The 25380-nt window shown below is 63.4% G+C and overlaps 9 protein-coding genes across 9 annotated transcripts; 7 read left to right on the forward strand and 2 right to left on the reverse strand.

The window, feature by feature from the left end:
- Positions 1-983: 983 nt before the first annotated feature.
- On the forward strand, positions 984-3755 carry JCM10292_000027 (uncharacterized protein; the record flags this gene model as incomplete). The annotated part of the gene is made up of 14 exons (XM_076651875.1): positions 984-1220; positions 1284-1300; positions 1362-1582; positions 1638-1746; positions 1823-1919; positions 1974-2410; positions 2502-2512; positions 2568-2587; positions 2672-2720; positions 2789-2825; positions 2878-2977; positions 3045-3409; positions 3488-3611; positions 3672-3755. 14 exons carry the CDS (start codon positions 984-986, stop codon positions 3753-3755), a joined length of 1908 nt encoding a protein of 635 aa, XP_076502570.1.
- A 534-nt stretch (positions 3756-4289) lies between these two features.
- Positions 4290-7918, forward strand: JCM10292_000028 (Zn(II)2Cys6 transcription factor; the record flags this gene model as incomplete). Its single annotated transcript, XM_076651876.1, has 9 exons — positions 4290-4366; positions 4685-4698; positions 4761-4953; positions 5074-5508; positions 5563-5672; positions 5726-6750; positions 6808-6852; positions 6911-7661; positions 7725-7918. 9 exons carry the CDS (start codon positions 4290-4292, stop codon positions 7916-7918), a joined length of 2844 nt encoding a protein of 947 aa, XP_076502571.1.
- Positions 7919-8026: 108 nt separating this feature from the next.
- JCM10292_000029 (amidohydrolase) lies at positions 8027-9770 on the reverse strand (the record flags this gene model as incomplete). The annotated part of the gene is made up of 4 exons (XM_076651877.1): positions 8027-8288; positions 8350-9009; positions 9065-9515; positions 9575-9770. 4 exons carry the CDS (start codon positions 9768-9770, stop codon positions 8027-8029), a joined length of 1569 nt encoding a protein of 522 aa, XP_076502572.1.
- A 361-nt stretch (positions 9771-10131) lies between these two features.
- On the reverse strand, positions 10132-11472 carry JCM10292_000030 (uncharacterized protein; the record flags this gene model as incomplete). Its single annotated transcript, XM_076651878.1, has 5 exons — positions 10132-10174; positions 10242-10401; positions 10545-10822; positions 10882-11300; positions 11455-11472. 5 exons carry the CDS (start codon positions 11470-11472, stop codon positions 10132-10134), a joined length of 918 nt encoding a protein of 305 aa, XP_076502573.1.
- Positions 11473-11961: 489 nt separating this feature from the next.
- Positions 11962-16366, forward strand: IRE1 (bifunctional endoribonuclease/protein kinase IRE1; the record flags this gene model as incomplete). The annotated part of the gene is made up of 5 exons (XM_076651879.1): positions 11962-12892; positions 12944-14887; positions 14953-15796; positions 15855-16122; positions 16178-16366. The coding sequence occupies 5 exons, from the start codon at positions 11962-11964 to the stop codon at positions 16364-16366; spliced, it is 4176 nt and encodes a 1391-aa protein (XP_076502574.1).
- Positions 16367-17076: 710 nt separating this feature from the next.
- JCM10292_000032 (uncharacterized protein) lies at positions 17077-17859 on the forward strand (the record flags this gene model as incomplete). Its single annotated transcript, XM_076651880.1, has 4 exons — positions 17077-17103; positions 17169-17637; positions 17698-17744; positions 17812-17859. 4 exons carry the CDS (start codon positions 17077-17079, stop codon positions 17857-17859), a joined length of 591 nt encoding a protein of 196 aa, XP_076502575.1.
- A 463-nt stretch (positions 17860-18322) lies between these two features.
- Positions 18323-20004, forward strand: JCM10292_000033 (uncharacterized protein; the record flags this gene model as incomplete). Its single annotated transcript, XM_076651881.1, has 9 exons — positions 18323-18412; positions 18761-18782; positions 18931-19003; positions 19060-19113; positions 19173-19460; positions 19516-19596; positions 19651-19728; positions 19792-19895; positions 19976-20004. 9 exons carry the CDS (start codon positions 18323-18325, stop codon positions 20002-20004), a joined length of 819 nt encoding a protein of 272 aa, XP_076502576.1.
- Positions 20005-20072: 68 nt separating this feature from the next.
- JCM10292_000034 (uncharacterized protein) lies at positions 20073-20396 on the forward strand (the record flags this gene model as incomplete). Its single annotated transcript, XM_076651882.1, has 1 exon — positions 20073-20396. One exon carries the CDS (start codon positions 20073-20075, stop codon positions 20394-20396), a length of 324 nt encoding a protein of 107 aa, XP_076502577.1.
- A 528-nt stretch (positions 20397-20924) lies between these two features.
- Positions 20925-23974, forward strand: JCM10292_000035 (uncharacterized protein; the record flags this gene model as incomplete). Its single annotated transcript, XM_076651883.1, has 5 exons — positions 20925-21068; positions 21206-21310; positions 21379-21457; positions 21523-21658; positions 21715-23974. 5 exons carry the CDS (start codon positions 20925-20927, stop codon positions 23972-23974), a joined length of 2724 nt encoding a protein of 907 aa, XP_076502578.1.
- Between the last annotated feature and the right edge of the window lie 1406 nt (positions 23975-25380).

Raw genomic sequence — 25380 nt, forward strand, 5'->3', positions numbered from 1 at the left:
TGCGGGCGAGCGCGAGCGCCAGCGCCAGCGCAGAGCTCAAGAGACAGCTGAGTACAAAAGCTTGCCAGCAAGCTCGTGTTCGGGACGGAAACAGGACGGGGTCAGGTCGCACCGCCGTGTGCTACTGCGGAAATGAGCGTCCCCCTGTTTGGCTATGACTCTTTGACAGTATCTGTGGTTTGGCGCGCCGCCAGCGACCTTTTCATGGTAGTGCAGTTTCAAAGTCGAAGGAAGGCATGCAGTGGCGATTCGGACGCGACGATCATCAGGAAGAGGTGATCGCGTCGACGAGCATCTTCCCCTCACGGGCGTCTTGCCTCGGAACGAAGACCGGTGTTCGAGACTCGCATTCTGCGGCGTGCAGCTGCCAACTGCGCCGCTCGGCGGGCTGTCTCCCTGCGCTGCGCGCGATCCCTCGGGTCCCCCTTCGCTATCCGCTCTCGCCATCTCCGAATCTCGTCGACTGCTTCTGTTGACGGCCTGGTGATGCTCTCCTGTTCACACACGCTGCAGATGGGTTCATAAAGCAGAGCGCGCGCGCTCTCGAGTTGAGCTTGAGTCGTCGAGGGACCGCTTTCTTCCAAGCTTCTTCCCCTCGTGGCGAGTCTCTGGGCGCGGGGTTGGAACCGGCGACTTCTTGCGGTTGGCTGCGTGGATCTAGAATGCAGCTGTCGGGAGAACGAGGAGTTTCTCTGATTGACGGATCGTATCCATCTCTGCCGGCATCGCGCCGCCGGCCTATCCGATCCTCCGTTCCCCGGCCTCCTCCCCTGCTTCACTGACTCTTGGCCCCGTCGGTCGAGGTCAACAAGGTCGAATGCGCCGGGTGCCTTGCCGGGGTCACAATCAGATGGCCTGGCTCGGCAGCCCTGCTGCAAAAGTCGGCGCAAGGTTCCTCCCTCTTTCTCCTTTCTTTCCGCTTCGTGCTTGCCGCCGCTCGTCCTCTGTTCGCGCCTGCGCTTCTAGCTATCGCTGACTTCGACATGGCCGACGTGGTAGCTGCGCAGCGCAATGAGCGCAATGCTGCCGCTTCCGACCACGACGACGAGAAGCGCAGTGTCTCCGACATTGCGTCGACGGAGCCCGAACAGGTTGGCCCTACTTACAAGTCTCGTGGTGTTATCGGTGTCGAGGCAATCGCTCGCGCCGCAAAGGAATCGGCAAGCGGCCGCAAGTCGCTTTGGCTTCTCGCGGCATGCGTTTACATCACGAACTGGATCGTGCGTGTCCCCAAAGCGCTCTTAGTGTTTCAGAGCTGACAGATGTTCTGTTGAAACGTACAGGCTGCCATGGCGGCGTCGTGAGTTTTGTTGATCTTCTCAACGCCGCGACAAGCTCACCTCCTCGGTCCGTTTCCGCAGCGTCACCGCCTCTTTCTCTGTGTATGCAACATCCAGCTTCAACCAGCACAGCAACGGCCTTGCGATGCTGTCAGTTGCGACTTCGATCATCGGCTCTGTCTCGCTTCCCTTCCTTGCAAAGGCATCCGACGTGTGGTCGCGTCCCGGCATCTACGGCGTCTGCCTCATTGCTCAAATCGTCGGCTACATCATCATCCTCAAGTCGCCGACGCTCGGGGCCTGTGCGTGCTGCGACGTACGCGAAAGAAGGACAAGTGCTCACAGTCTTGCTTGCAGATGTCGTCGGCAATGTCGCCGTCACCATCGGTCGCTCGGGGTACACGCAGATCAACTCGACCTTGATCGCCGACCTGACGCCGCTCAAGTACCGCGGTTTGGCTCAGGGGTGAGTCCCCCTGGCGGACCGCATACATCCTCTTTCTGACTCCTTTTTACGTCGTCTCTCTTACGCGCTTCCGCAGCTTGATCACCACGCCTTATCTCGCCACTGTGTGGTTCACGTCCGAGATTGTTCAGGCGCTCAGTGCGCCGGGCAAGTGGCGATGGGGCTACGGCATGGTCAGTCTTCCGTTTTCCCGCCTGCCGGCCTTCCCTGCTGACTTCTCGTTTCAGTACGCCATCATCTTCGCTGTGACCTGGACGCCGGCTATCTTTGTTATGTGGCACCTCGAGCGCCGCGCCATCAAGTCTGGCCTCGTCGACATTGACACTGCTCGGACGGGCGCGGACGACACCAAGGTCGAGAAGGTCGCGAAGGCCAAGGTTCCGATCTACCGCCAGATCCTGCAGGTCGCAAATGAACTCGACACGGTCGGATTGATCTTGATGGGCTTTGGCTGGTCGCTCATCCTCCTCCCCTTCTCCCTCGCGCCGCAGGCCAAGGGCGGCTGGAACAACCCGTCAATGATCGCCATGCTCGTCGTTGGCGCGCTCTGCCTGCTCTGCTTCCCGCTCTACGAGTGGAAGGTTGCGCGCTACCCGTCGGCGCCGAATCGTCTTCTGCGCAACCGCACTTTTGTCACAGCCGTCATCATCGATTTCATCTACATGTGAGCTCACGCTTGATACTGGGGACTCCTCAGACATTGTTGGAGTGCACAAAGGTGCGCTCGACCCTTGTTGACCTTCCTTGGTTTGCAGGTTGGCCGGCTGTGCGTTTCTGCTGTACTTTGTTGCTTCCAACCTTCACTGACTCGTTGCCCGCAGACCTCCAGCTGCTGTACATTGTGAGTGCTGCACGCAACGTTCTTTTTGCGGTGTGCGGCAGGCGATCTCTGACTGTGGCCCACCGTGTCCTCCCGGATACATAGGCTTCGTACTGCTTCATCGTTACAGACATCACACCGCGCAACTGGAACTGTGCGTTGTCCGCATTCTATCCTCGCTTCTCTGCCATTCCTTCACTGACCCTGTCACCCCCCTCGCAGACTTCAACAACGTGCTCAACATGGGGCAAGTGGACTCGTCTGGCCCGCAGCAGGCATGGGAAGTGTGGCTGACGGTCTCTTTCTCTCAGACTGTGCGGCTTCGGAGTGATCGCCGGCCTTCTCATGCGTTACACGCATCGCTACAAGTTTGTTCAGATTGCGGGTATCTCGGTCCGCATCATCGGTTACGTGCGTTGCCGTCATCTGTGCTGTGCGGAGCGCTCATGCTGACATCTCCAAACTTCTCACCTTCTAGGGCCTCCTCGTCGACAAGGCCGGCAGTCGCAACCTCGCACGCCTCGTCATGTCGCAATTCCTCGCAGGCGCGGGTAGCGCCTTCTCTGTCATTGGCTCGCAGGTCGGCTCGCAAGCATCGGTCCCGCACCAGGACGTCGCGCTCGCCATCTCGCTTTTGTCATTGTGGTCGAGCATTGGTGCCGCAATCGGCAACAGCATCGCGTCGCAGGTCTGGCAGAACAATATGCCGGGCAACCTTCGCCAGTACATTCCGACGGGCCTTGCGAACGACACCCAAATTGCTGGCTTCTTTGCCGACATCACGAGCATCAAGGCGTACGACTTCAACTCGGACGTTCGCCAAGGTGCCATCAAGGCTTACGAGTACGTCGGGTCCGAATTTTTACGCTCTTCTGCAGTCCTTACGCGACATCGGTGCTCACGCGACATACGTGCTCGCAGAGAGACCTGCTTCCCGCTGTGGGCTGCTGCCCTCGGCCTCTCGTTCCTTGCCCTCCTCGCCGCCTGCTTCCAAACCAACTTCTATCTCGGCGACTCGCAGAACTCGTTCGACCACAAGGACACTGTACGTGTGTTCGACTCCTTCTGTTGTGAGCTTGACTGACCAGTGTCGCCCTCTATACAGGCTGGCCACGTCGTCAAGGAAGCCCGCAGCGAGCACGTTGAGGCGACCGGCTGGCGCCGCTACCTTCGCTTCTGGGATCTCTAGATGTGATCTCGTCAAAAGGGTCGTGCAGACTCTGACTCAAGCGGTATGAGGGCGCTCCCGCCGCGCCAACCTCTGTCCTCGCCGTTTCCTGTTTCCTTCTCGCCCCCCTTTACTTTCGCTTAATTCTGGTCTCTGCGTTCAGTTCCTCCTGGGTCCACAATCTCGCAATCGTCGTTCTCTTAGACTTCCTTCACGAGTCGCCCTATGCAGAGCTTTCCGTAGTCGAGAAAAGCGCATGTCACACGAGCGGGCAAAGAAGCAACAAAGAAGCGACAGCGACAGCTTCCAGGAATAGACTGAGAAGTGGTCTATTTCTTTGGGCACCGCGCTTCGATGGCGAATGACTGGCGAAGAACCTTGCTTCGAGCGGCCATCGCAAAGCCGGCGAAGTCCACGGAGCGATCGCCGTTCTTTCACGCGCGCCGCGTCCTCTGCCGGAGCGACTGCCTCTCTTCCCCTGCGCCGCTCCTTCCCTTGCTGGGAACAGCAGCGCGCCTGCGAGCTCAACGGCTTAACACGACTTCGCTCGACGCGATGGACCCCGCCAGCGGCAAGGTCAAGGCTCGTCCTGGCCGAAAACGACAGGCTTGCATCGCTTGCTCCAGCACGAAGCGAGTCGCTGTTTCTTCGCCTGTGCTTGTCGGCTTCACGTCTACGCTCCAGCCGTCTCCCTTTCCAGAGCGCGGCGATGCCGGAGGGAGCGGACCCGCAGCTTGACGATGGGAAAGAACGGAGGCGCGCTGGTCCGGCGATGCGGTCGGACGATCAGCAGGACCAGACGATGCGCAGCATCCTCCGTACACACCTCGCAACCCTGTCACGCCGTCGAGACGCCGAGCTGACCTCTTCTCCTCGCTCCCCACTTCTTCCGCCCGACCTTCTCCTCGTCCCGTTGCACGTCTTTGTGGTCACGCCTGCCCGACTCACAGGCAGAAATGCGATGGTGCGATTTGTCGCGTGCACTGCGGGCGAGATCATCTCGCTCACGACTTGACTCGTTGACAGGCGCAACACGACACCCATGTCGCCGCTGCGAGCTCTACGGCATCGAGTGCCTCTACCCGGAGGGTCAAGTGCCCAAGACAGCCGTGCGCGTACAGGTCGGAGCGAGCGGGAGCGCACCGCCGAGCAGCACCGCGCCCGTCTCGAACGGCACGAGCATCCCGGCGCCAGCGCCTAGCGGAGGTAACGAGAGCGAGTTGGCGAGAGCGTGAGCTTTCTGTCACGTGGTCTCCGCGTCGAGCCCTTGAGCCGTCGTCGGGCGGTCCTTGCGGTGCGAGTCTGCAGGCCGGCTGACTGAGGCATGAGGCACTCGCAGGATTCGCGACATGAACGCTCGTCTGGTCGCCATCGAAGCCGGTCTCGAAGCTGACCGCCGCGCTGGACTGCGCCCTGTCGCTTCGACGTCGTCATTCGCCCTTCCCGACCTCCTTCCCCTGCCCGTCCCGCCCCTTCCCTCAACCTCGTCGTCTACGCCTCTTCAGCACGACCCGATCGATCTTCCGGTCGACTCAAATCCGCTCCAAGTGCTCGTTTCGACGATGGAGCAGATGAGCCGGGACGAGCAGGCGATGGACGACGACGAATTGGGCGGCAGCAACGCAGCGGGCCTGGGTGGCGAGAACGCTGTCGACGAGGAGTACGACATGGAGGAATTGTCGTGGAAGGCGAGGAACGAGCCGAGGAGTGGTCGGCCAGACGCGTTTGCGCGAGGACTCGTCACGCTCGAAGACGTACAGACGGCGTTCACCTTGTACGTCGCAGCCTGAATGCCCCATGGACTGCGGCTGACTCCCTCTCTCGTCAGCTACGTCCAGCGACTGCAACCGTGGATTCCCGTAGTCGAGCGGCGACCTTCCCTGGTCGTCCGCGAGAAGAGCCCTTTCCTCTTCCATGTCGTCCTGCTCGTGACAAACTGTGCGTTGCTCGCACTCTCGTCTCCGGCTCTCGACTGATCTCCTTTTGATCAGACTACAACACTTCAACCAGCTCACGGGCGCGCGAAGTCTACGCCGGACTCAACGCGATCGTGCACGAGCTGCTTGTCGGCTATGTCCTGGCGCCCGAAGCTTCGATGTTCACGCGCGACTTTGTCCGCGCCCTCCTCCTCATGCTCTACTACAAGCCCGTGCAGACGGCTGCGTACGCTCATCGCGGCATCAAGTCGTCGAGTCGAATCGTCCACGCGTCCAAGGTCAACGCCCTTTCATCCCTCATGATCCACTCTCTCATCCAGCGCGCTGCCTCCTTTATCGGCGTTCACCAGTCCCCCGCCCTCCTCGTCCGCGTCCTCGACAATCCCGATCTCGCCCCTCCCGAAGAGCGCAAGCGCGCTCTCGCCGAGTTCCGCTTGTGGTGTACCGTCATCGCAGCCGACGCGCTTGGCTCATTGCAGAGCGGCCGCCTCACTTGGACGGACCCGGCAGCGGCGCTACGCGTTAATCGCCGCTTCGCCGCGCTCGCTGCCGACCCGACAGACGTGCGCCGCGCAGCCGTCCTCGAGCTGTACAGCATCGTCACGCTGCCGACTTCCGCGCCGCCTTCGACTCACCCGGTGCGATACCGCCTCGACCATCTGAAGCAAATCAACGCCGAGCTCGACGCTTGGCGGGCGTACTGGACACCCGTCCTGACCGAGGCGCAGAACAAGGGCGACCCGCTTGCCTACACGGTGTTGCAGACGCTCGCGCAGTTCGTCATTCTCGCCGTCAACGGCGGCGTCTACACGCGCTGGGACCTCGAGCGCAAGAAGGAGCTGGAGGAAGGCAAGGAGGGCCGCCCGAGGCTTTCGGGCGACGATTGGCGGCATCTCGAGCGTGCGGCGCAGGCCGCCGACACGGCCATCTTCGTCGTCTCGACCGAGGCGACGGCGTCGGGTAGCCCACTACGCGACTCTACGTGGCCAGCGCCGCTTAACGGCGTCCGCGAGGCATTGCATCTCGACCCCCGCATTACCGAAGACTTCAAGACTGCCCTCGACACGATGACCTGCATTGTGCGTGGCGCCACACGAATGTGTAGCTATCGAAGCTGACCGGGCACGCTCGCGCAGGCTTTTGTCTACTCTCTCCTCTTCCTCGTGCGGATGGCCGCTGCCGTGCGTTCCTCCCAGAGCAGCATGCGAGTCGCAGAGCTCACTCTCCCATCTCAAACAGGGTCTGATTACCTGCGACTTGGACATCCGCCGCACCGACTACGAGGCTGGGTGCAACCTCGACACGCCGCAGCCGCTCATTACCGGCCAGAAGCTCCCGCGCCTGCTCGAGCTCGGCGCACAGTTCCTGACAGGCATTTCGCCGAACCCGGACCACCCTGCCCGACGACACGCCCTTCTCGTCGAGATGATCCTCCGCGTCGGGTTGAGCGCGGCGAGCCCGCAGGTGCACAACGCCTCGTCGCCCGCTTCGACCACTCACAGGCGCTCGCCAATCGTGCAAAACGCCCCTTCGCCTTCCGTTCTTGCTGCATTCGCCGCGCCTTCGAACGCTGTCCAGGCACCGCACCTCCAGCCCCCCTCGTCGACCGGCCTTCCCACGCTTGTGAACCCTCCCATCGCCGTAGCAGCCACCGCATCAGGAGCCGCTCGATTGCCCGTCTCTTCGTTCGACTCGTGGCTGTGGGACACGTCGACGCCGACCTCGACTTCCCTCTCGGGCCCACTCCGCATGCAGGACGGCTCGTTCGTCATGCCCGACCTCTCCGTCTCGGCCGCTGCAGGCGCGAGTGGCGTACAGGCGGGTGCTTCGCCCGCGGTTGCGTCTACGCCGTCGCCGTTCGCTTCGGGAGCGCCGAGGCCGACGACGACGCCCGCGCAGGCGACGGCGCTCGCAGCGGGCGCGGGGAGGAAGGGCATGGAGGCGATGGCGTCGCTCCTCTCGGAGGTGACGCCGTTCATGGACGACTTCTGTGCGTACTCGCCTCTCACATGAGTGGATCGATGACCACGCTGACGCTCTCGTCGACTTGCAGACGCGACACAGCCAGGCATGGGCTCGCACGCCTTCAACGACGACTTTGGCCTTGGTCTTGCAGGGCTCTCTGGCGGCGAGGGCGGCCTGCCTGGCGGACTTGACTGGAGCACAGTCGGGCTCGAGGCACTCGGTGGAGCGGGAGTCGACGGCGCGACGGCAGATCTGCCAGCAGGAATGGAGGGGTGGTCGTAACAAAGGAGATCTAATCGCAACTAATCTGGCTTTCCGTACGATGTGCGATGTATCGAAAGCATGAGCCACCTGTTGCAAGTGATGAGAGTCATCTGCTCCAGTCGGAAACTACATCGTGAAGTGCGTCCAGCGCCCGCCGAGCATAGTCGCCTTGACCTTCATCTTGCGCAGCTCCTCCGCACTCGCAGTGAGCGGGTCGACCGGAATCACAATCAGGTCGGCGCGGTCGCCGACCTCGAACGAGACCTTGCCATTCGACGTGGACGCAAGCCAGGCTTGCTCGTTGGTAATGGCCTGCTCCGGGTGCCACGGCGGGAGATGCGACTGCCCGCGGCCGACGCGGGAGACCGCAACGGCCATGGCATCCCACCTGCATGCAGGACAAGGGGTCAGCTCAAGCCGAGAATGGGGAGGGCAGGGCCGGCACTCACGGGTCAACCTGCGCGACAGGCGCATCCGAGCCCATGCGGATTGGGATGCCCGCGTCGACGATGGTGCGGAAGGGGAACGCGCGGTCGGTCCGGCCCGGCCAAAACTGCTCGGCAAGTTCGCGGTCGTCGGCCATGTGCACAGGCTGGATAGAGGCGATGAGCCCGAGACGCTTGAATAGCGGGATGTCCTCTGTCGAGAGGAGCTGCGCGTGCTCGATGGTTGAGCCCGGCAGTGCGGGCGGATTGAGGGTTGCAAATGTCTCGAGCGTGAGCTGGTTTGCGCGGTCGCCGATGGCGTGCACCGCGAGCGACATGCCCGCGGCGGTCGCCTTCTCGAGCATGCTCTGGAGCGTCGGGACCTTGTACTCCAAGTGACCAAAATTCTCAGGCTCGTTCGGGTAGGCGTGGTGGCAGCATGCAGTGCGAGAGCCGAGTGATCCGTCGGTGATAATCTTGTGCGGTCCGACCGTGACGAGGCCCTCAGTTCCGGGCACGGCGTCGCCTGTGCGGTACCCAGCTGCGATAGCTTGAGGCAGATGGTCGCGGTACATGCCGCAGCGGACGCGCAGGCTCTTGATTCCCTTCTTGCTGACCCGGCGCTGCCAGTTGTCGATGTTGAAGGCCATCTCGAGGTCTAGAATCTCGGTGATACCTTGCGCACTGCATAAAGGTAGGTGAGTGGGAGCTCGAGCTCGTTGTTAGGGGACGAGCGCACGCAGCGTTCAGCGCCGCCTGAGCAACCGCCGCATCGACCGAGTCCTCCGGGATCCGGTTGATCTCGACCCAAGCGTCAAAGCATTCCTTCTCCTCGAGCACGCCGCTGTGGCCCTCCGGCTTGTGCCCGAGCCGCTTCAGCGCGCACGAGTTGGCGCACAACGAATGGAATCCGGCAAAGAAGATGGCGAGTGGCCTGTCCGGCTCGAGGGCGTCGAGCGCCAGGCGATTCATGTCGGGCAGGTCGGGCCACTCGCCGACGCGCATGCGCTGCCCGACGAGGAAGAGTGAAGGATCGGGCTGGTGCGAGCGTGCGAGGGGAAGCCAGGCTCGCATGCGCGAGAGGACCTCGGCAGCGGACAGGGCGGTGTAGAGGTCGATGCGCTGGGCGGCCAGGGCCCAGCTTGAGAAGTGAGTATGCGAGTCGACGACCGAGCATGCCAGGTATGCGCCTTCAGGAGAGGCAGGGTCAGATGCCTGAGAGTCAGAGGCGAAAGAAGGTAGGACGTGCCCTGCAAGTCCAGCACAGCGGCTGTCGAAGGTGGTCCAGCGTATTCTTCAGATGACTCCATAGCTGCTACGCGTCCGTCCGCGACCTCGACGGCGTAGGTCGCTGTTGTCGGAGACCCCACAAGCCTAGCGTTGATGAAGACGAGGTGAGCCGACTCGGCGCCAGTGGCTGTGCGAGCTTGCGCAGGTGGTGCCATGAGCAGGTTCTCAGCGAGTTGCGCGAAAGCACGGAGAGCCGCAGTGACAAGAGAAGGAGAAGAAGCGTGCGAGAGCTCGAGGGGTCGTCCCGGGATCTCTCCCGGGATGTAGCCTTGGCAGTTACCTCTTTCCAAGCAGTGACTTCCGCTGCAGAAGCTGTATGGTGCGGGACGTTCCGTCCATGCTTGCTCGCTGGGATGCAAGCAAATCGAGGCGAGATGATCCAAAGCGGAAGCGCCTGGCGACAACGCACTCGCTTCTTTCTCGTAGATTCACCCCCGACTGCTCCGATTTGGGCACGGATGACTAGTTACACGATGTGATGTACGTAATGACAGGTACAAGCTGGAGGAGAGATGCTCAGGGGACGAAGAAGTTGCCCGAGTTGGGGTGGACGATGGTGCTGTGTTCAATGCAACGCGCGGCGTCAGTTCCTGCCGGAGTACTTGAGAGAGCGAGAAGATACTGACCCAGTGCTGAGCTCGCTCGTGGCAAGGTAGACGTAGCTCTCGCCGAGCTCGGCCGGCTGGCCCACACGTCCCCAGAGCGGAACCGAGTCGACACCCCAGTTCTCCATCTGCTCGGCTGAGCGTGAAGCCGGCTGCAAAGCGGTATAGACAGGTCCCGGGGCTGCATTGAAGATAGCCAGCAACAGCCGGGAAGGTGTGGGAGTCAGCGTAAGCTCCCCGGAAGCTGGAACGCCTTTCTTCGAGAACACGGCGGGTCCTGCACCTCCGATCCCGCTTCTTTACGCACAAAAAGATTGAACGCACCAACACCGGTCACGCGGATGCCCTTGGGAAGCACCTGCATGGCGAGCGAGCGGATAAAGGTGTTGATCGCGCCCTTGGTGGCAGAGTAGTCGAGCATTCCCGCCGAGCCCTTGTACGCCGTGACGCTCGTCGTGCAGATGATCGAGTCACCACGCTTGAGGTGCGGGAGGGCAGCCTTGGTGAGGCCGATGTACTGGATGATGTTGGTGCGGAACGTGTCCTCGACGTTGTCCATGTCGATCTCGGCGAGGTCCTTGCACTGGATTTGCTGCGAGGCGCTACACGGTAGACAGAGTGTCAGCACTTATCGACTGTAACTTCGAGGAATCGGGCGCACTTGTTGACGAGGATGTCGAGGTACTGGAACTCCTTGAGGTGCGCGTCGATGAGCTTCTCGCGCGTCTCCTGCGAGCGCAGGTCGCCCGGGAAGAGGAGGCACTTCTGCCCAGCGTCCTCGACGAGCTTCTTGGTGACCTGCGCGTCTTCCTCCTCCTCCGGGAGATAGTTGATCGTGACGTCGGCACCTTCGCGAGCGAAGAAGGCGGCAACGGTGCGGCCGATGCCAGAGTCGCCGCCGGTGATGATGACCTTCTTGTCCTTGAGCTTGCCCGAGCCGACGTACTCCTCGAGGCGCGGCTCGCCGCGGTGCCAGCGCTCGACCTTAGTGTGCTCGGCGAGCGGTTCCATGTCCTGGTCCTTGCCCGGGAGCGACTGCTCGAACTTCTGAGGAGCGTAGTTCGGATACGCCGTGATCACCTGTGTCGATGCACACACAGATCGAGCATTGAGGAAGCGGGGCAAGGGACAGTGACGGTGTACGAAGGCGGAGACAGTTGAGAAGGTCGAGCGGAACGAGAGACGATTCTCGTCAGCTCACAGGCCAACAACTGGAGTGGTAGGGACGACTCACGTTGTCGTCGCCGGCCATAATCGCTGCTTGTGGGTGGGAGGTGCGGGACAGGTGAGGGATGCTGTTCGCAAGGGAATGGAGCGAGTCGAGTGCGAGCAAGCGGGATGTGCTGGGTCAAATGAGCAGCAAAGACGAGCTCTGGGAGAGTGAAGGGGAGAATCAGAACGAAGGCACGCGAGCTCGCTGTCCGTCGCGGTCGCTGTTCGGTCCGCAATCTCGTTGCATCACTTGGACCTGGGGGAAAGGGGGAAACGTCGCGAGGAGGGGAAGAGTGAACACGGGTCCGGCTCCTCGCTCTTTTGGGCGAGCAGCCAAACACAAGCGTCGGTAGCTAGTCTACAAAGCTGAGTGTACAGCCCTCGGTCTGCCACGCTGGTGAGACCCGCTCGGGGTTCCCCTCTTGTCCCTCAGGAAACTCTCAGCACCCGAATCTGCTTCCCCTCGACTCCGAGCGCATCTGAGCTGTCTAGGGAGCGACAGGCTGCCTCCCTGGCCCCGACACACACAATGGTCCCGGTCCCGACTGCGCTCGTACAGCGCGGTGGGCCGGTTTCTCTTGTCCTCCTCGTTCTCGTCTGCGTCCTTGTCGCCCGCTGCGTGCACGCCGCGCCCGAGCCTGCCGCACTTGCGACCCGCGCAGACTCCCGCCCGGCTCCCGACGCCGTCCCGCTTCTGCCGCACCTTGACCGGGCGAACCGCTCGCAGCAGCCTCTCCGCGAAGCCTTGCGGGGGGTCCGCTGGAACGCCCCTGGCCCGCCAGACCCGCCAGACGATGCGCAGCGGTCCGCTGAAGAAGCTCCAGGCTTCCAGCTCTCGCCGCTCGTTCTGGCCGTGACCGTCGACGGGCAGGTCCATGCCCTCAAGCGCGAGACGGGACAATGGGTTTGGACGTTGCACGACGACGGAGGCATCGCCGCTGGCGGTACTGGCCGTGGACCTGACCGCAAGCACCGTCACGGTGCGCAGGACGCCATAGGCGGTCCGCTCGTCAAGTCCGCGAGTCGGAGAAAGCGCCCGTCTCCGTCTGCGTCCGCCGCGAATGGGCGTACGAACGAGACGGGCGTTGTCCTTGCCGAAGGCGAGATCGAGAACGACGAGACGTACATCATTGAGCCGGCTGGCAACGGCGACATCTACGTCTATTCGCGCTCGACCGGCGCGCTCGACAAACTCCCAATGTCGGTGCAGCAACTCGTGGCCGAGAGCCCGTTCCGCTTCTCCGGCGACTCGAGCCGCCTGTTCTCCGGCAGCAAGAACACGAGGTTTGTCGGCGTCGACCTGAAGACGGGTCGCCTCGTTGGCGTCTTCGGTAGCAATGCTGGCTGGTGCGAATGGGACGAGGGCGATGAGCTCATCGCGGGGGGCAGGTCGGTCGATCAAGACTTCGAGGAGGACATCGACAGGCGCCCAGAAGACTTGCTGTACATGGCGCGGACCGGTGCGTTGCCTTTGGATTTGCTGGTTGGTTTTGCTGACTTCGCTTTCACAGAATATCAGCTTTCGATCTACGACTCGACGTCATCGGCACCGCTTCAGACCCTCTCGTACACAACCTACACCTCGTCTGCGCTGCCGCCAAACCCAGCGACCGCCGGGTACCCGACCCAGTCGACCTGGACGCGCACGCCCGACTCGCTCTACCTTCAGCCGATGCATGATGGCGCGCTTGTGTGCTTCCGTGCGGGACAGACGAACTTCCAATGGACGATCGACTTCGAGGCTCCGGTCGTCAGCGTCTTTGACATCGTCGTCCCGCTTCCGTCCGACTCAACATCGTCGAATGCACCGCCCGGCTCGCCCCTCATGCTCGAGCAGCCGCATCCGTTGCTCGTCAACGACCTACCGCTCGACTTCTCCCTGCTCCAGCGCGAGCCCGAATCGACCTTTGTCGGGCGCATTCGCACGCCGCACTCCGGCCGCGGCGGTGACAAGGTCGGCGAGGGCGAGCTCTTCGCCATGAGCCGGGATCGCTTCCCGCTCGTACCGTTCGCACAAGTGGCGAAGGCAGCTGCAGTCGCTACTGGCGCTGATGAGGAGGGGAGCGAGCCGTCTGCGGAAGACGGCTCGCCGACGGGCGAAGCGCTTCCGCCACCTACGTGCAGCGGGATCGAGTGCATCATTGGGCGGCACCGCGTGCGGAATCCGGCGCCTGTCCGCCCTGCGCCCGGACTCGACGCCGCTTCGCCCTCGCCGTCTGAGCCTCTCCTGCTCGACGGTCCTTCCTCCCTCGACGCACTGCCATCCGCCTCCTCGCGCCCCGGGCTCCCCGGTCCCGGAATTGGCGCGCCCGCTCAGCCACACAACAGCACTCCGAATCGCCGACGCCCGCATCAGCCCGGCTCGTCGACGCTTCTCGCGAGCCTGTATCGGTCGCGGGTCGTCCGCCCGCTTCTCGGCGGCGCAGACGGCGAGCCCGCAAGCAGCGGTAGCAGGCTCACTGTGGGAGTCGTGCTGCTCGTCCTCGCAGCATGGGCGTGGGGCAAGATGAGGAAGAGTGCCGGAGGTGCGGGTCCGCAGGAGGGCAAGGTGCGCGTCGGCGCTCGCGAGGGGAGGCGGAGGGGTAAGAAGGGCCGCCGAGCAGCGGGTGCTGCAGGGACGGACGAGGACAATGCCGGGACGGGCGCAAGCACGCCCTCTACGCCCCTCGACTTCGCGCCCGCCAAGGGTGCGGCGAGCGCGACTGCTGCGACGCCCAAGGTTAGCAGCACAACTGGGCGCGAAGGGCTGCGAAGACGTTCGCCGTCAACACCGCCGACTCCTACGAGCGGGACCTTCGCTGCGCTCAGCGCGACTCCGGGTACCGCCTCTCCCGCGCGTGCTCGCGCCTCTTCCCTCTCTCTTGGTCCTGCGTTACCTGTTTCGGCGACGACGAAGGATCTCCCCCCGCTGCCATCGAATGAGCAGCACGACGACGACGACGACGAAGGCTCGCCCGATCTCGACTCTTCCTCGCCCGACGCACCCGCCTTTCTCGCTGCATCGCCGTCCTCCGCCTCTCTCACACCCGCAACATCGCTCGATGATGTTGCCGACTCTGATTCAGGCCTCGGTCTATCGCTCAGTGGCGGTGCCCCGGGCACTCCGCCTCGGAAACGCAACCGGCGGCGACGCGGCGCGAAGAAGAAGAAGGGCAAAGACGGCGCGCTCGTCACGGGTCTTGGGCTCGACGAGCTCGTGTCACCCGGCGAGGAGGCGCTTGAGGGCATCACGCTTAGCGCGCGAGAGACTCGCGATGAGGAGCTCGACGGGAGCGCGGGCGCCCTCGTGAGTGCCCAGGTCGATGCGGTTGGCGTCGGCGTGGACGGCGAGGCTGCGGGCGCGAGCGCACCGAGTTCGGTCGCGACGGGCAACGCGCCGGTAGAAGCCGTCGCTAAGAGTGCCAAGCTCGATCCGCAGACCGTCGGTGGGCTGTCAGTGAGCGAGACAATTCTCGGTGCGTCTACGTCTGCTTCATATGTGCTGTATCCGAGGGTTGCGCTGACGGTCAGCTACTGGCAGGCTACGGCTCGCACGGCACCGTCGTCCTGCGAGGCGAGTTCCAGGGTCGCGCCGTCGCCGTCAAGCGCTTGCTCAAGGACTTCGTCACCATCGCGGCTCACGAGGTCAACCTCCTACAAGAGTCGGACGACCACCCGCACGTCATTCGGTATTTCTGCAAGGAGCAGCGCGAAACGTTCCTCTACATCGCGCTCGAGCTCTGCCCAGCTTCGCTCTTCGACCTCGTCGACCAGCCCTCTGCCTTCCCGGACCTCGTAACGCAGCTCGACCCGAAGAAGGCGCTCAGGCAGATCACGTCCGGCCTGCGGCACCTGCACACACTCAAGATTGTGCACCGCGACATCAAGCCGCAGAACATCCTCGTCTCGACCGCCAAGCGCGGCCAGCCGGGCCTGCGCATGCTCATCTCGGACTTCGGTCTGTGCAAGAAGCTCGACGTCGACGAGTCGTCGTTCCAGCAGACTGTCAATCATGCCGCCGGCTCCTTCGGCTATCGCGCGCCCGAGGTTCTGCGTGGGCTCGTCGACCCGAACGAAGGCGCAACGTCGGGCGCCATCACCCCGTCTGCAAGCATTGGCTCGGGCGGCTCGTCGACGACGCTCGCGGGCCTGACGACCACCGATCCGAGCATGCGCCTCACGCGCTCGATCGACATCTTCTCGCTCGGCTGCATCTTCTACTACGTCCTGACGCGCGGGGAGCACCCGTTCGGCGGACGCTACGAGCGCGAGATGAACATTCTCAACGGCAAAGTCTGCCTCGACCGGCTCGACGGGCTCGGCGAAGAAGCCGTCGAGGTTCAGGACCTCATCACGCGCATGGTCGCGACCGACCCGCGAGAACGGTACGTCTTAGCGCTACACGAGCGGAGTAATCCAGTGCTGATGGGCCTTCTGTCGCAGACCTGCCGCCGATGCCGTCTTGCTGCACCCCTTCTTCTGGAACGCCCAGAAGCGCCTCCTCTTCATCTGCGACGCCTCCGACCGCTTCGAGATTATGGAGCGCGACCCGCCCGCGCCAACGCTCATCTCTCTCGAGCGTAAGGCGCACGAGATTGTCGGCGACGACTGGCAAAAGGCGCTCGACCGCACCTTCCTCGACAACCTTGGCAAATACCGCAAGTATGACGGCGCCAGCGTGCGCGACTTGCTGCGTGTTCTGCGTAACAAGGTGCGTGGAGCGCGTTGTTCAGATCGAGCTCGCTGGCTGACCCTGGTCGCTGCAGAAACATCACTATCAGGACTTGCCCGAGACGGTCCGCCGCGCGTTGGGCGACCTCCCCGGCGGCTTCTTGTCGTACTTCACCTCGCGGTTCCCGCACCTCCTTCTCCATGTCTACGACACCGTCGCAACGCACCTCTCGGACGAGGCCATGTTCGCCTCGACCTTCCGCATCCCCGAAGACGAGGCGTGACGCGCCCACTCGTCTTACTCCCTGTACAGTCTTGACAGCATCCACCACGTGTCACGTTGTAGCTTTCCTGCGCCGTCCACCTCTCTTTCGTACCTTCGTTCCCGTGTTTTGTCCTTCGTCTTTGCCGGTTGTCTTGGGTTCTCCGCGCATGTCTGCAGCCCCCTCAGTGTCCTGATCGCCTCTTGCATAACTATTCGTTGCCACGTGCGTCTAATATGCCGCGAGGGCAAAGTAGAGAGGCCATGTGGCCTGTTCCCTTTCCTCACGTAACGAACGTCCTCCTCTTCTCCACCTCCCGCTCTTCCTCGCTCGGAGCGCTCGAAGCGCTTGTCGAGTTGCAGCTCTGCAGATCACTACAGCCTGCTTGAGGCAGCTGCCAGTCACTGTGACGCTTCTCACTTGCTTCTCACGGAGCCTCATCGAACTCTCGCAATCCACCGAGCTCTCGCTCTGCGATTACAAAGCAGGACCACCTGCGCAGCGTCCTCCGAGCCACTAAGCCTGCAGGATTAATCGCAAGACTCGATGTCTCGCCTCGCGCTACCCTATGCGTCGCCTCGTCTCCTGTCTCCCGCTCGTGCCCCCGTCTCGGACACCCCGCCCTCGTCCTTCTCGCGCTGTACTTGCCGCTGCATCTTCTTGCTACTGCTGCTTGACCTGAGCCGACCCACCCACACTCGTTTGATCCATTTCGCTCGGCCGCTCTCGCGATGTCGAGTCCCTGCACACCGTCGGGCGTGCGTTCTTCTGCGCCGCAAACGCGGGTTCGTCGAGCCTGCTGCTGACCTCTCTCGTCTGATAGACACCGGCGACGGACCGCCGCTATGCCCTCAGCTCGGCACCGCCGTCGAGCGGGCCGCGCGGTCGCTTCTCCCGCCCGATGAAAGCAGCACTCGCACTTGCCGCTCTCGCCGCGCTGATCGTCGCCATTGTCCCCGCGGCTGTCGTCACGACGCGAGACGACGATAGCGGTCCCGAGCAAGCCAATGCGCTCGGTTATACTACGACCATCAACGGCGTCGAGACGTTCGTCCAAACGGCGACCGCCGCTGTCGTCACCAGGCAGTCGTTCACGACGCTCGCCGACGGACAAGTTTCGACCGTGCAGCAGCAGCTCACTCTCCCGGTTGTGACGGTGTCGGCCACCGCGTTCGATACCGTGCAGGCTGGCTTCGAAACAGTCACAATCGACGGTCAACAGGTCATTGTCGCAACGCGCACCGAGTACCTGGCCGGAGCAAACTTCGTCGTGACTCGTACGGCTACTGGTGGTGCGTCGGGCGTCGCATCTGGCTGAAGAAGTGCAGGAGGCTGACCGCATTCGCATGCAGCTGCCGGCATCGCAACGATTTTCCAGACTGTCTTCGAAGATGTGACTGTTATTGGGTGCGCGTTTGATGAAGACTCGTCCGAAAAAGGAGCAGGCTGACGCATCGGTCCGGCAGCACTGCGTCATCGTCGACCCGCACGACAAGCTCATCGTCGTCGGCTAGCCCGACGAGAAGCACTGTATCAACCACTTCCACTGGATCGACCACGGCATCCGCTGTCACGACGCAGAGTCTGCCAATCACAAGCTCGAGGTCCGCTGGCTCTTTGAGCGTGATGAGGACACCGCTGAGAACTCGAATTGCAGCACTTCGGATCCAGCGGTTACGACGACGACTCGAGCGACGTCCACTCGTACTAGCGCGTCTGAGACGACTACGACAGCTACCACTACGTATGCTATGCATGAGTGAGAGGCATCCACTTGCTGAGTCGCGACGCGATGCAGGACACAACCTTGCATCCCCGGCTTGCCAATCTTCCTCGGCGGTTGCGAGTTGCAGACGACGACCACGCGTACTGCTTCTCGCACAACCAGGTGCGCACCTTTTTTCTTGACTGACGAGCAAGTCTGACCCGAGGTCCTCTGCCCAGCTCCATTGTGCCTACGTCCAGCAGCACCGCAGCATGCATATCCGGCCTCCCCGAGTGGCTTGGCGGTTGCGACAGCTCATCGACGACAACGACGGAGCGCTTGTCAACTCGCACAACCACCAGGTGCGTTCGCAACCTGCCATCGATCTAAGCAGGTTCTTCGGCTTAGCTCCAGTCTGCAGCCGCGCATCCTCGGCGACGACTACGAGCACGACTGCTACGCCTTGCACGCCTGATCTGCCCGTGTTTTTGGGAGGCTGTGAGGAGACAGCGACCACTACGTCTCGCACAAGCCGCACGTCGTCTTCGGTGTCGAGCACCACGACTGCTGCACCGTGCATTCCGGGCCTTCCCGCCTGGCTTGGCGGGTGTGAGGAAGACGAGGAGACAAGCACGACGTCGAGAACAACGAGGTACTGTCCACTCGCGCTGCCCTGTGCTCAGGGTGTTGACTCTCGGTCGACTGTGCAGCTCCCGCACAACAACCTCAGACGTCTTGACGACCACAGCAAGGACCTGCATTCCGGGCTTGCCGCCCGGTCTCGGTGGCTGCGAAGAGGACGAGACAGCTACGACATCTCGCTCGACCCGCACTTCACCAACCTCCGCTTCGACGGCAACCGAAGCCCCGTGCGTGCCAGGTCTCCCGACTTGGCTCGGTGGCTGCCAGGACGACGTGGAGACGACGACAACGACGACGCGCTCTCGCACGACGTGGGTGCCGAATGCGCGACACGCGATTTGAACCCAACTGATTGAAAGGTCCACAGAACTGAGGACGAGCCGACCACCAGGTCGCTAACATCAATTCGTACCACCACCACGTATGTCTTTGCGCCCCGTGCTGATCAAGCCAGGCATTGTTGACGAGCGCATGCCGCAGGTCCGTGGAGGATGCTCCCACTAGTAGTGCCCAGCCCTGCCTGCCCGGCTTGCCCGTCTGGCTTGGCGGATGCGAGAACAATACTTCGGATACAGTAGATGACGGCTCTTCCACGTCAAGCCGGACTCGCTCGTCGACATCGTTCGGGGTCACGAGCACGTTAGTCAGCCCTGGACATTACACAGTGTGCTACGCCGCTGACATTCTCAACAGCAGCACGACGTCTTCTTCGGCCGATGGAGACGAGTCATCGAGCCGCACGCGTATCTCGGACGAGGAGACCGCAACGTGAGCTGCCGCGTCGACTCCTCCGAGGCTCTTGCCTTACCTGTTGCGCACGCAGCACGACTGCCTCTCGTCCAGGCTTGTGCATTCCCGGCATTACCTGCGAGACAACTACGACGACAAGTTCCGCCGTCTTGACGTGCGTCAATGGACGTTTATCTCGCGACGAAACCACTGACACACCCGCCCCTAGCTCGACCGCCTCGCCGGGCTCTTCTGCTAATCAGCCAAGCGCGACTCGGACCAGCGCCGTCGAAGAGGACCGTATCGCGTACGTGCCGTTTGTACCCATCCGCGCGCCTTGGGACTGACCTTGAGTCTTTGACATTCTCAGGTCGAGCAATGATGGCCACGCAACCTCAAGCACCCGCGCAAGCAGTATTGCTGCATCGACCGCCTCGCAATCAACCTCTTCTGCCGATGCAGGTGACGAGGAACGTACAGCCAGTAGTAGCCCGTCTTCGGCTCGAACGTCTGTCTCGAGCACTTCGTCTCGCAACGAAGTCGTTGCTACGCAGGTCGGAGCCAGCGCGACATCTTCGGCTAAAGCAGTTGAAGAGGCAGGGGCAGTCTCAATTGCGGAACAGTCAGTTTGCCTGGGATCAGACTCACGCGATGCCGCAAATTGACGCTTCCTTCGACAGCATGACGACGAACACTCAGCCCGAAGACCGCTTTGCCAAGCTCGACGAGGCGAAAGCGCCGTCTCCTTCGCCGTCGCCGTCACCAAGGAGCCAGAGCGGCTTGAATTTCGTGACGATGACCGACGCAGTTGCCGTCCCGGACAACTTGGCCGCTTCTACCGCCGCCTCCTCCTCCTCGACATCGGCTTCGGCAGCGTTCGCCATCGATGACGAGATTGAAGAGCGGGCTCACGAGTCGTTCCGCCGTCACCGGCTCGTCAAGAAGCACCGCGACATCCCGCGCCGGCTCGCCTAGCGGGACCCACATTCGTTTCGTCTCCCTCTTCCCTCTACTTTCTTCTTTGTATCTCTCTCCAATCAGTCCTTTGCGTCTCGGTAGCGCGCTCGCAGGCCTTGCCAACCTTTCTCGAGCATGAAGACGCTTTCGTCCTGCTCGAAAGTCCCACTGAAGTTGCGAAAGATGCGATGTAGCCATGGACGCGTCTCTGTCTTACCCGAACTGTTGCACACGAGCGAGAGGACCCTCCTTCAGCTGGAAAAGGCACGCGACGGCACTCGGAGCGTCCGGACGTCGCGCGGGTCGACAGGAGACGATCGCCTGCTCCCGCCTCGCCTCGAAGCTCGTCCGGGTGCGTGCAGAGCACTGCAGCGCGAGATTGCAGCTACTGCTTCGCCCGTGCTGCCGCCAAGCCGCTTCCGCTCGCGACATCGACGACTTTCAGCGCCCACCTCCGCCCTGTGCTCGTCGGTCCGCTTCGTCCGTCGCTCCCGTCTCGTGTGGACCCCGGCGCGCCCGCGGCGAGCTGCAGAGTCCCTCTGAGCCATGCCCGCCGGCCGCGCGTGGACGGCAGACGACGATGCGCAGCTCATGGCGGCTCTCGAGCGCGGAGAGGGCACCCTCACCTGGAGCGCAATCGCTCGCGAGGCGTTCCCGGACGGCAAGTTCGGCAAGCAGGACTGCCAGGACGTGCGTCGCGCGTTCTCTATAGCTTCAGAGATTCGAAACGCATCTCGGCTGCTCCGTCCTTCTCGTCCCGACGGAGGGTGAGCGGAGATGCTGATGAGAGTAGCGCGCTGATGACCCCCTTCGCTTGCGTACAACAGCGCTACAAGAACCTCACGAAACCCAAACCGACCAAGGGTCCTTGGACGGTCGAGGAGGACGACAAGCTGCGCGAGCTCGTCGACGAACTCGGTTCGGAGAAATGGGTGCGTTGCTTTCGCCATTCCTGTGTGCCCGCTCCGAACACAGCTGAACCTCTCTGCGCCCCGGACAGGTCGTGATCGCCGGCGAGCTTGGCACGCGGACAGGCAAGCAGTGTCGCGAACGCTGGCACAACCACCTCGACCCTTCCAGTACGACTCAACCCCTTCATGAGCTTTTCCAGAGAATGCAGGCTGACGGCGGCGTCCGTTCGCAGTCAACAAAAGCGACTGGACGCCCGAAGAGGACGCCAAGCTGCACGAGCTGCATGCGGCCCTCGGTCCCAAGTGGGCAGAAATCTCGAAGCACCTTCCCGGCCGGCCCGACAACACGATCAAGAACTACTGGAATGCGTGCGTTCGTCGTCATAGTCTAGATGAAGCGGAGCTGACCTGCCCTGCACGCACAGTCAGCAAGCCCGTGCCAAGCGCGAGCAGAACAAGAGCCTCTCCATCACGACGAGCGCGACGTCGGCCGACAAAGTGCAAGCCGCCAAGGCCAAGGCGGCAGCGGCCGCAGCAGCGGCATCAGCGGCAGCGCAGAGCAAGCGGGGCGAACCTGCAACGCCTGCTCCGGCCATGGACCGCTCCGCCTCGTCAACTTCGCTCAGCAGTGCCCGCTTCGCCCCGTACGCGCGCTCGTCACCGATGAGCAAGAGTCGGAGTGAGTCGGTCTCGTCCCTCGGCGGGTTCAATCCTCTGCGTGCGTCCACTTCGGTCGAGCAGTTTGAGGCGCCCGCGCCCGGCCCGACCCGCCGCCACGTTCCCTCGTCGTCACTCAGCATGACGCGCAGTCACTCGATGGCTACCGTCAGCCCGCGCGAGCCGCGACACCTCTCGCACCACGAGATTTCGCGCGAGCAGCTGCTTGCGCTGGGCGCCGTCGACCCGGACGAGCAGGAAGTGCTGGCGGGCTATTCGACTGCTCCCCCTCCCGCCACGCCTTCTCGCTTCCGCCGACCTCACGCCAACTCCTCCCCTCCCGTGCCCATGGGCCTGCAGTCCTGGACATACCCCTCCACCGCCCCTCTCGCGAGCCGGACCTCCCCCCAGTCCTCGCAATCGCCCTTCCAGCCCATGCCCCAACCCTACGAGGTGACCGACGCCTGGAGCGAGCATCCTGCTGTGCAGGGCTCGATCGTCACGCCGTCCGGCCGCGTCCAGCCCGTCCTGACGCGGCTGCGCATCGACGGCGACTCGCCTCACTCGAGTGTCACGGCACCATCCCCTTACGACGATGCGCCTTCCGGCAGCACGAGCGCTTACTACACGACGCCGGGTACCGATTCTCGCTTCGCCTCGCCGGCCGAGCCATACGACCCGGCGCAGCACGCCTTTTTCGGTGCTGGACCAATCTCGTTCGACCCCTCGCAGCTCCAGGCGCCGCTCGCACCATACGCCATACAGACTAGTCAGCCAGCCGCGGTGCTCGACCCTGCCGCAGGCGTCCCGTACATCCACCCGGCGCACCTCGCCACGCTCGACGAGTCGCAAGCGTACCCCGGCCAGTCCGGCCTCGACGTCTCGGACTACGCCATCGCGAGTCAGTCGACGACGCCTGGGGCGTACACTCCTGTGAGCGGGAGCTCGGCCGCAACGCCCAGCCCGCTGGATACCACAGGACTTGCGTACCAGGTCCCGCCGCCTGATGTCCAAGCGGGCTACTACAGCTCAAATGCCTCGCCAGCTGGTTCGGGCATCGAGCTGTATGGCGGCAGCGCATCGTCGACGCCGGCACCTTCGATGGGTAGCCCGTTCGACTCGTCTGCCCACAGTCTGGGCGGCAACGAGTCGCAGCTGCCCATGCCCTTCCCCGTCACGCTCGACCAGCTCCCTTCGCCGCCGCAGATCATCGAGGGCACTGCACCGCGGCCTAATCTCGCGAGGCGGGACACGGCACCGGCCACGATCGCCTTCCCCGTCGACTCGCGCCCGCTCTCCCACCGCCCTTCTCCGCTTCACTTCGCTCCGACGTCTCTTTCGGCCTCGTCGACGCCCAATCCGCATTCAATGCATCGACACAGCCCGTCTCTGCCGACTACCGCAACGCCAACCTCGTATGGATTCGACCTGGCGACTCCGCTCGCCTCGAAGATGTCGCACGCGCTTCCGCCCTCTGCGAGCTTCCCTGGCCGGCCGTCGAGCTTGTCTTTCTCAGCTGGCTCGGGCACGGGCGCGCGCCATCCTGGCGGAGGGCACACGCGGCACCGCTCGCTCTCGCGCCCGACGCCCTACTCGATTCCGTCTTCTTCGTCGACCGCGTCCCTCGCCTCGCTTCGCAGCGGTCCCGCAGGCGGGCTCGCCGCGCCCTTTGACCCGCCGCCCGGGGCCGCGGCGCCACCGCTCTCGCGCTCCGGGTCGGTCGCAGGACTCGCGAGCGAGCCGATGAGCAAGGTCTACTCGTCGGGCGTGAGCGAGATCGCCGGGCGGTGGGAGGGCCTCTCGCTCGCTTCTCCCTCGGGTGGCTCGCCCGCGCCGCCGCTAGCGGCGGCCGGGAGCAACGACGCGGCGTGGCTCCCTCGGAGCGCGGGCGCAGCGAGCCTCGGCGCGCTCGTTGCCGAGGAGGGCGCGAGGCTCGCCGCGCGCGCGGGGCAGCAGATGCAGAGCGCGCACCCGACGACGGGGCTCATGAGCGTCGACGAGCACGGGAGGGCGACTCTGCCGCTCTAGAGAACGGCCGAGGGCGCATGTCGCCCCTCTCGCCCGCACGCACGCACGCACGCATAGACATTCTTCGCGCTCGCGCGCTTTCTCCTTATTCCGGTTATCTTTCGCTGTCGCTCTCCTCGAGGTGACCGAAGCTGCTGTGCGGCTCGGTGTGAACAGACACTCTCCTTTTAGTTTCCTCCCTCGCGAACAGACTCTGTAAGAACCCTCCTCTGCACTATCCCTCCGCTGGTCGTGCCTTGTGTGTAGCAAGCAACCCGCTGGGCTTGTTCGTCGTGTCGCGTCTTGGCCAGCAAGCCGGCTGCTGAACCGGGAGGGCGTAAAGTGCGCAAGGTGGCGCACCCGAAAGGTGCAGCAGCGCCACCTCCGCGAGAAGATCCCGCTTCGGCTCCGCCGGCTGGCTGCGGCGGGAAACTCGGAGAGGGAAGAAAAGCTGCGACCCCAGACTCGGAGAGAAGAACGAAGTTACCGAGGAAAGTGCCCCGCGTCAGGTCGGACTTTCCCTTCCTGACGGGCGAGCGACGCGTCGCAGTCGGCCGTGTTGAGCGGGCTCAGCCGTCGGGTCCAGGCTGCAGCCTCGAGGTCGTCAGGCAGCGGAGCAAGTCAATCGCCCCGACAGGCAGCGCAAGCGAAAGATGCCGCGAGGGGCGAGACCCCTCGCCCAGCGACTCGTAGCGACCCACGCGCGCCGCGATTGGCCGCTGAGTTGGAAGGCACTCTCGCGCGGAGAAGGGCGCGGGCCCGCGTGGCTGCGGGGCGGAGGGGCGATCGTTCATGAGAAGCGCGAGGCGAGACCGCGTTCCTGCACAGACGACGCGCGCAGATTGGCGCAGACGTGGCTTTTTCCGTTGCGAGGCGAGCATGAATGAAACGCAAGAGCATGGTGGTTCGTCTGTGCCAGAACGAGGGAACAGACCGAGGGGAGCGAAGCAAGGAAGGGACGACGCAGTCGCAGAGGCAAACCGTGTGGGCAAGCAAGCGGGGCCAGGCGTGTTCGGTAGCGAGACATGCGGAGATAGACACGCGGGCGGGGTAAGGAGGCGGGACCGCAGCGTGCAAGATGACATACGGGAGAGCCCTCCAGGAGCGACAGCAAGGACAGAGCGTGCGGCCAGGCGCGCGCAGCTGCGAGAGCGTGGGGAACGCGGTGCAAGCGAGGGAAGAGAAGCGCGAGAGAAGCGCGGCGACGAACGCCGAAGGGGTCGCCAGCGGATTCAGGGCCGCGCCTCATTCGCCCGCTCCACCGCCGCTTGCCGACTCGCTCTCGCTCCGTACTGCACTCGCACGCTGCTCCACCGAGGAGCAATGTCGGCGTGAGCAACCCACGCAGCCCACCCACCACGCCCTCCGCCCGCACCACCCAGCACACGACACTCTGCCGCTTCCGCGCGCCCTCACTCCGCCTCCAT

This window comes from Rhodotorula paludigena (genome assembly GCF_050403205.1).
Source record: "Rhodotorula paludigena JCM10292 DNA, Rt_paludigena_JCM10292v1_ctg59, whole genome shotgun sequence".
NCBI lineage: Eukaryota > Fungi > Basidiomycota > Microbotryomycetes > Sporidiobolales > Sporidiobolaceae > Rhodotorula > Rhodotorula paludigena.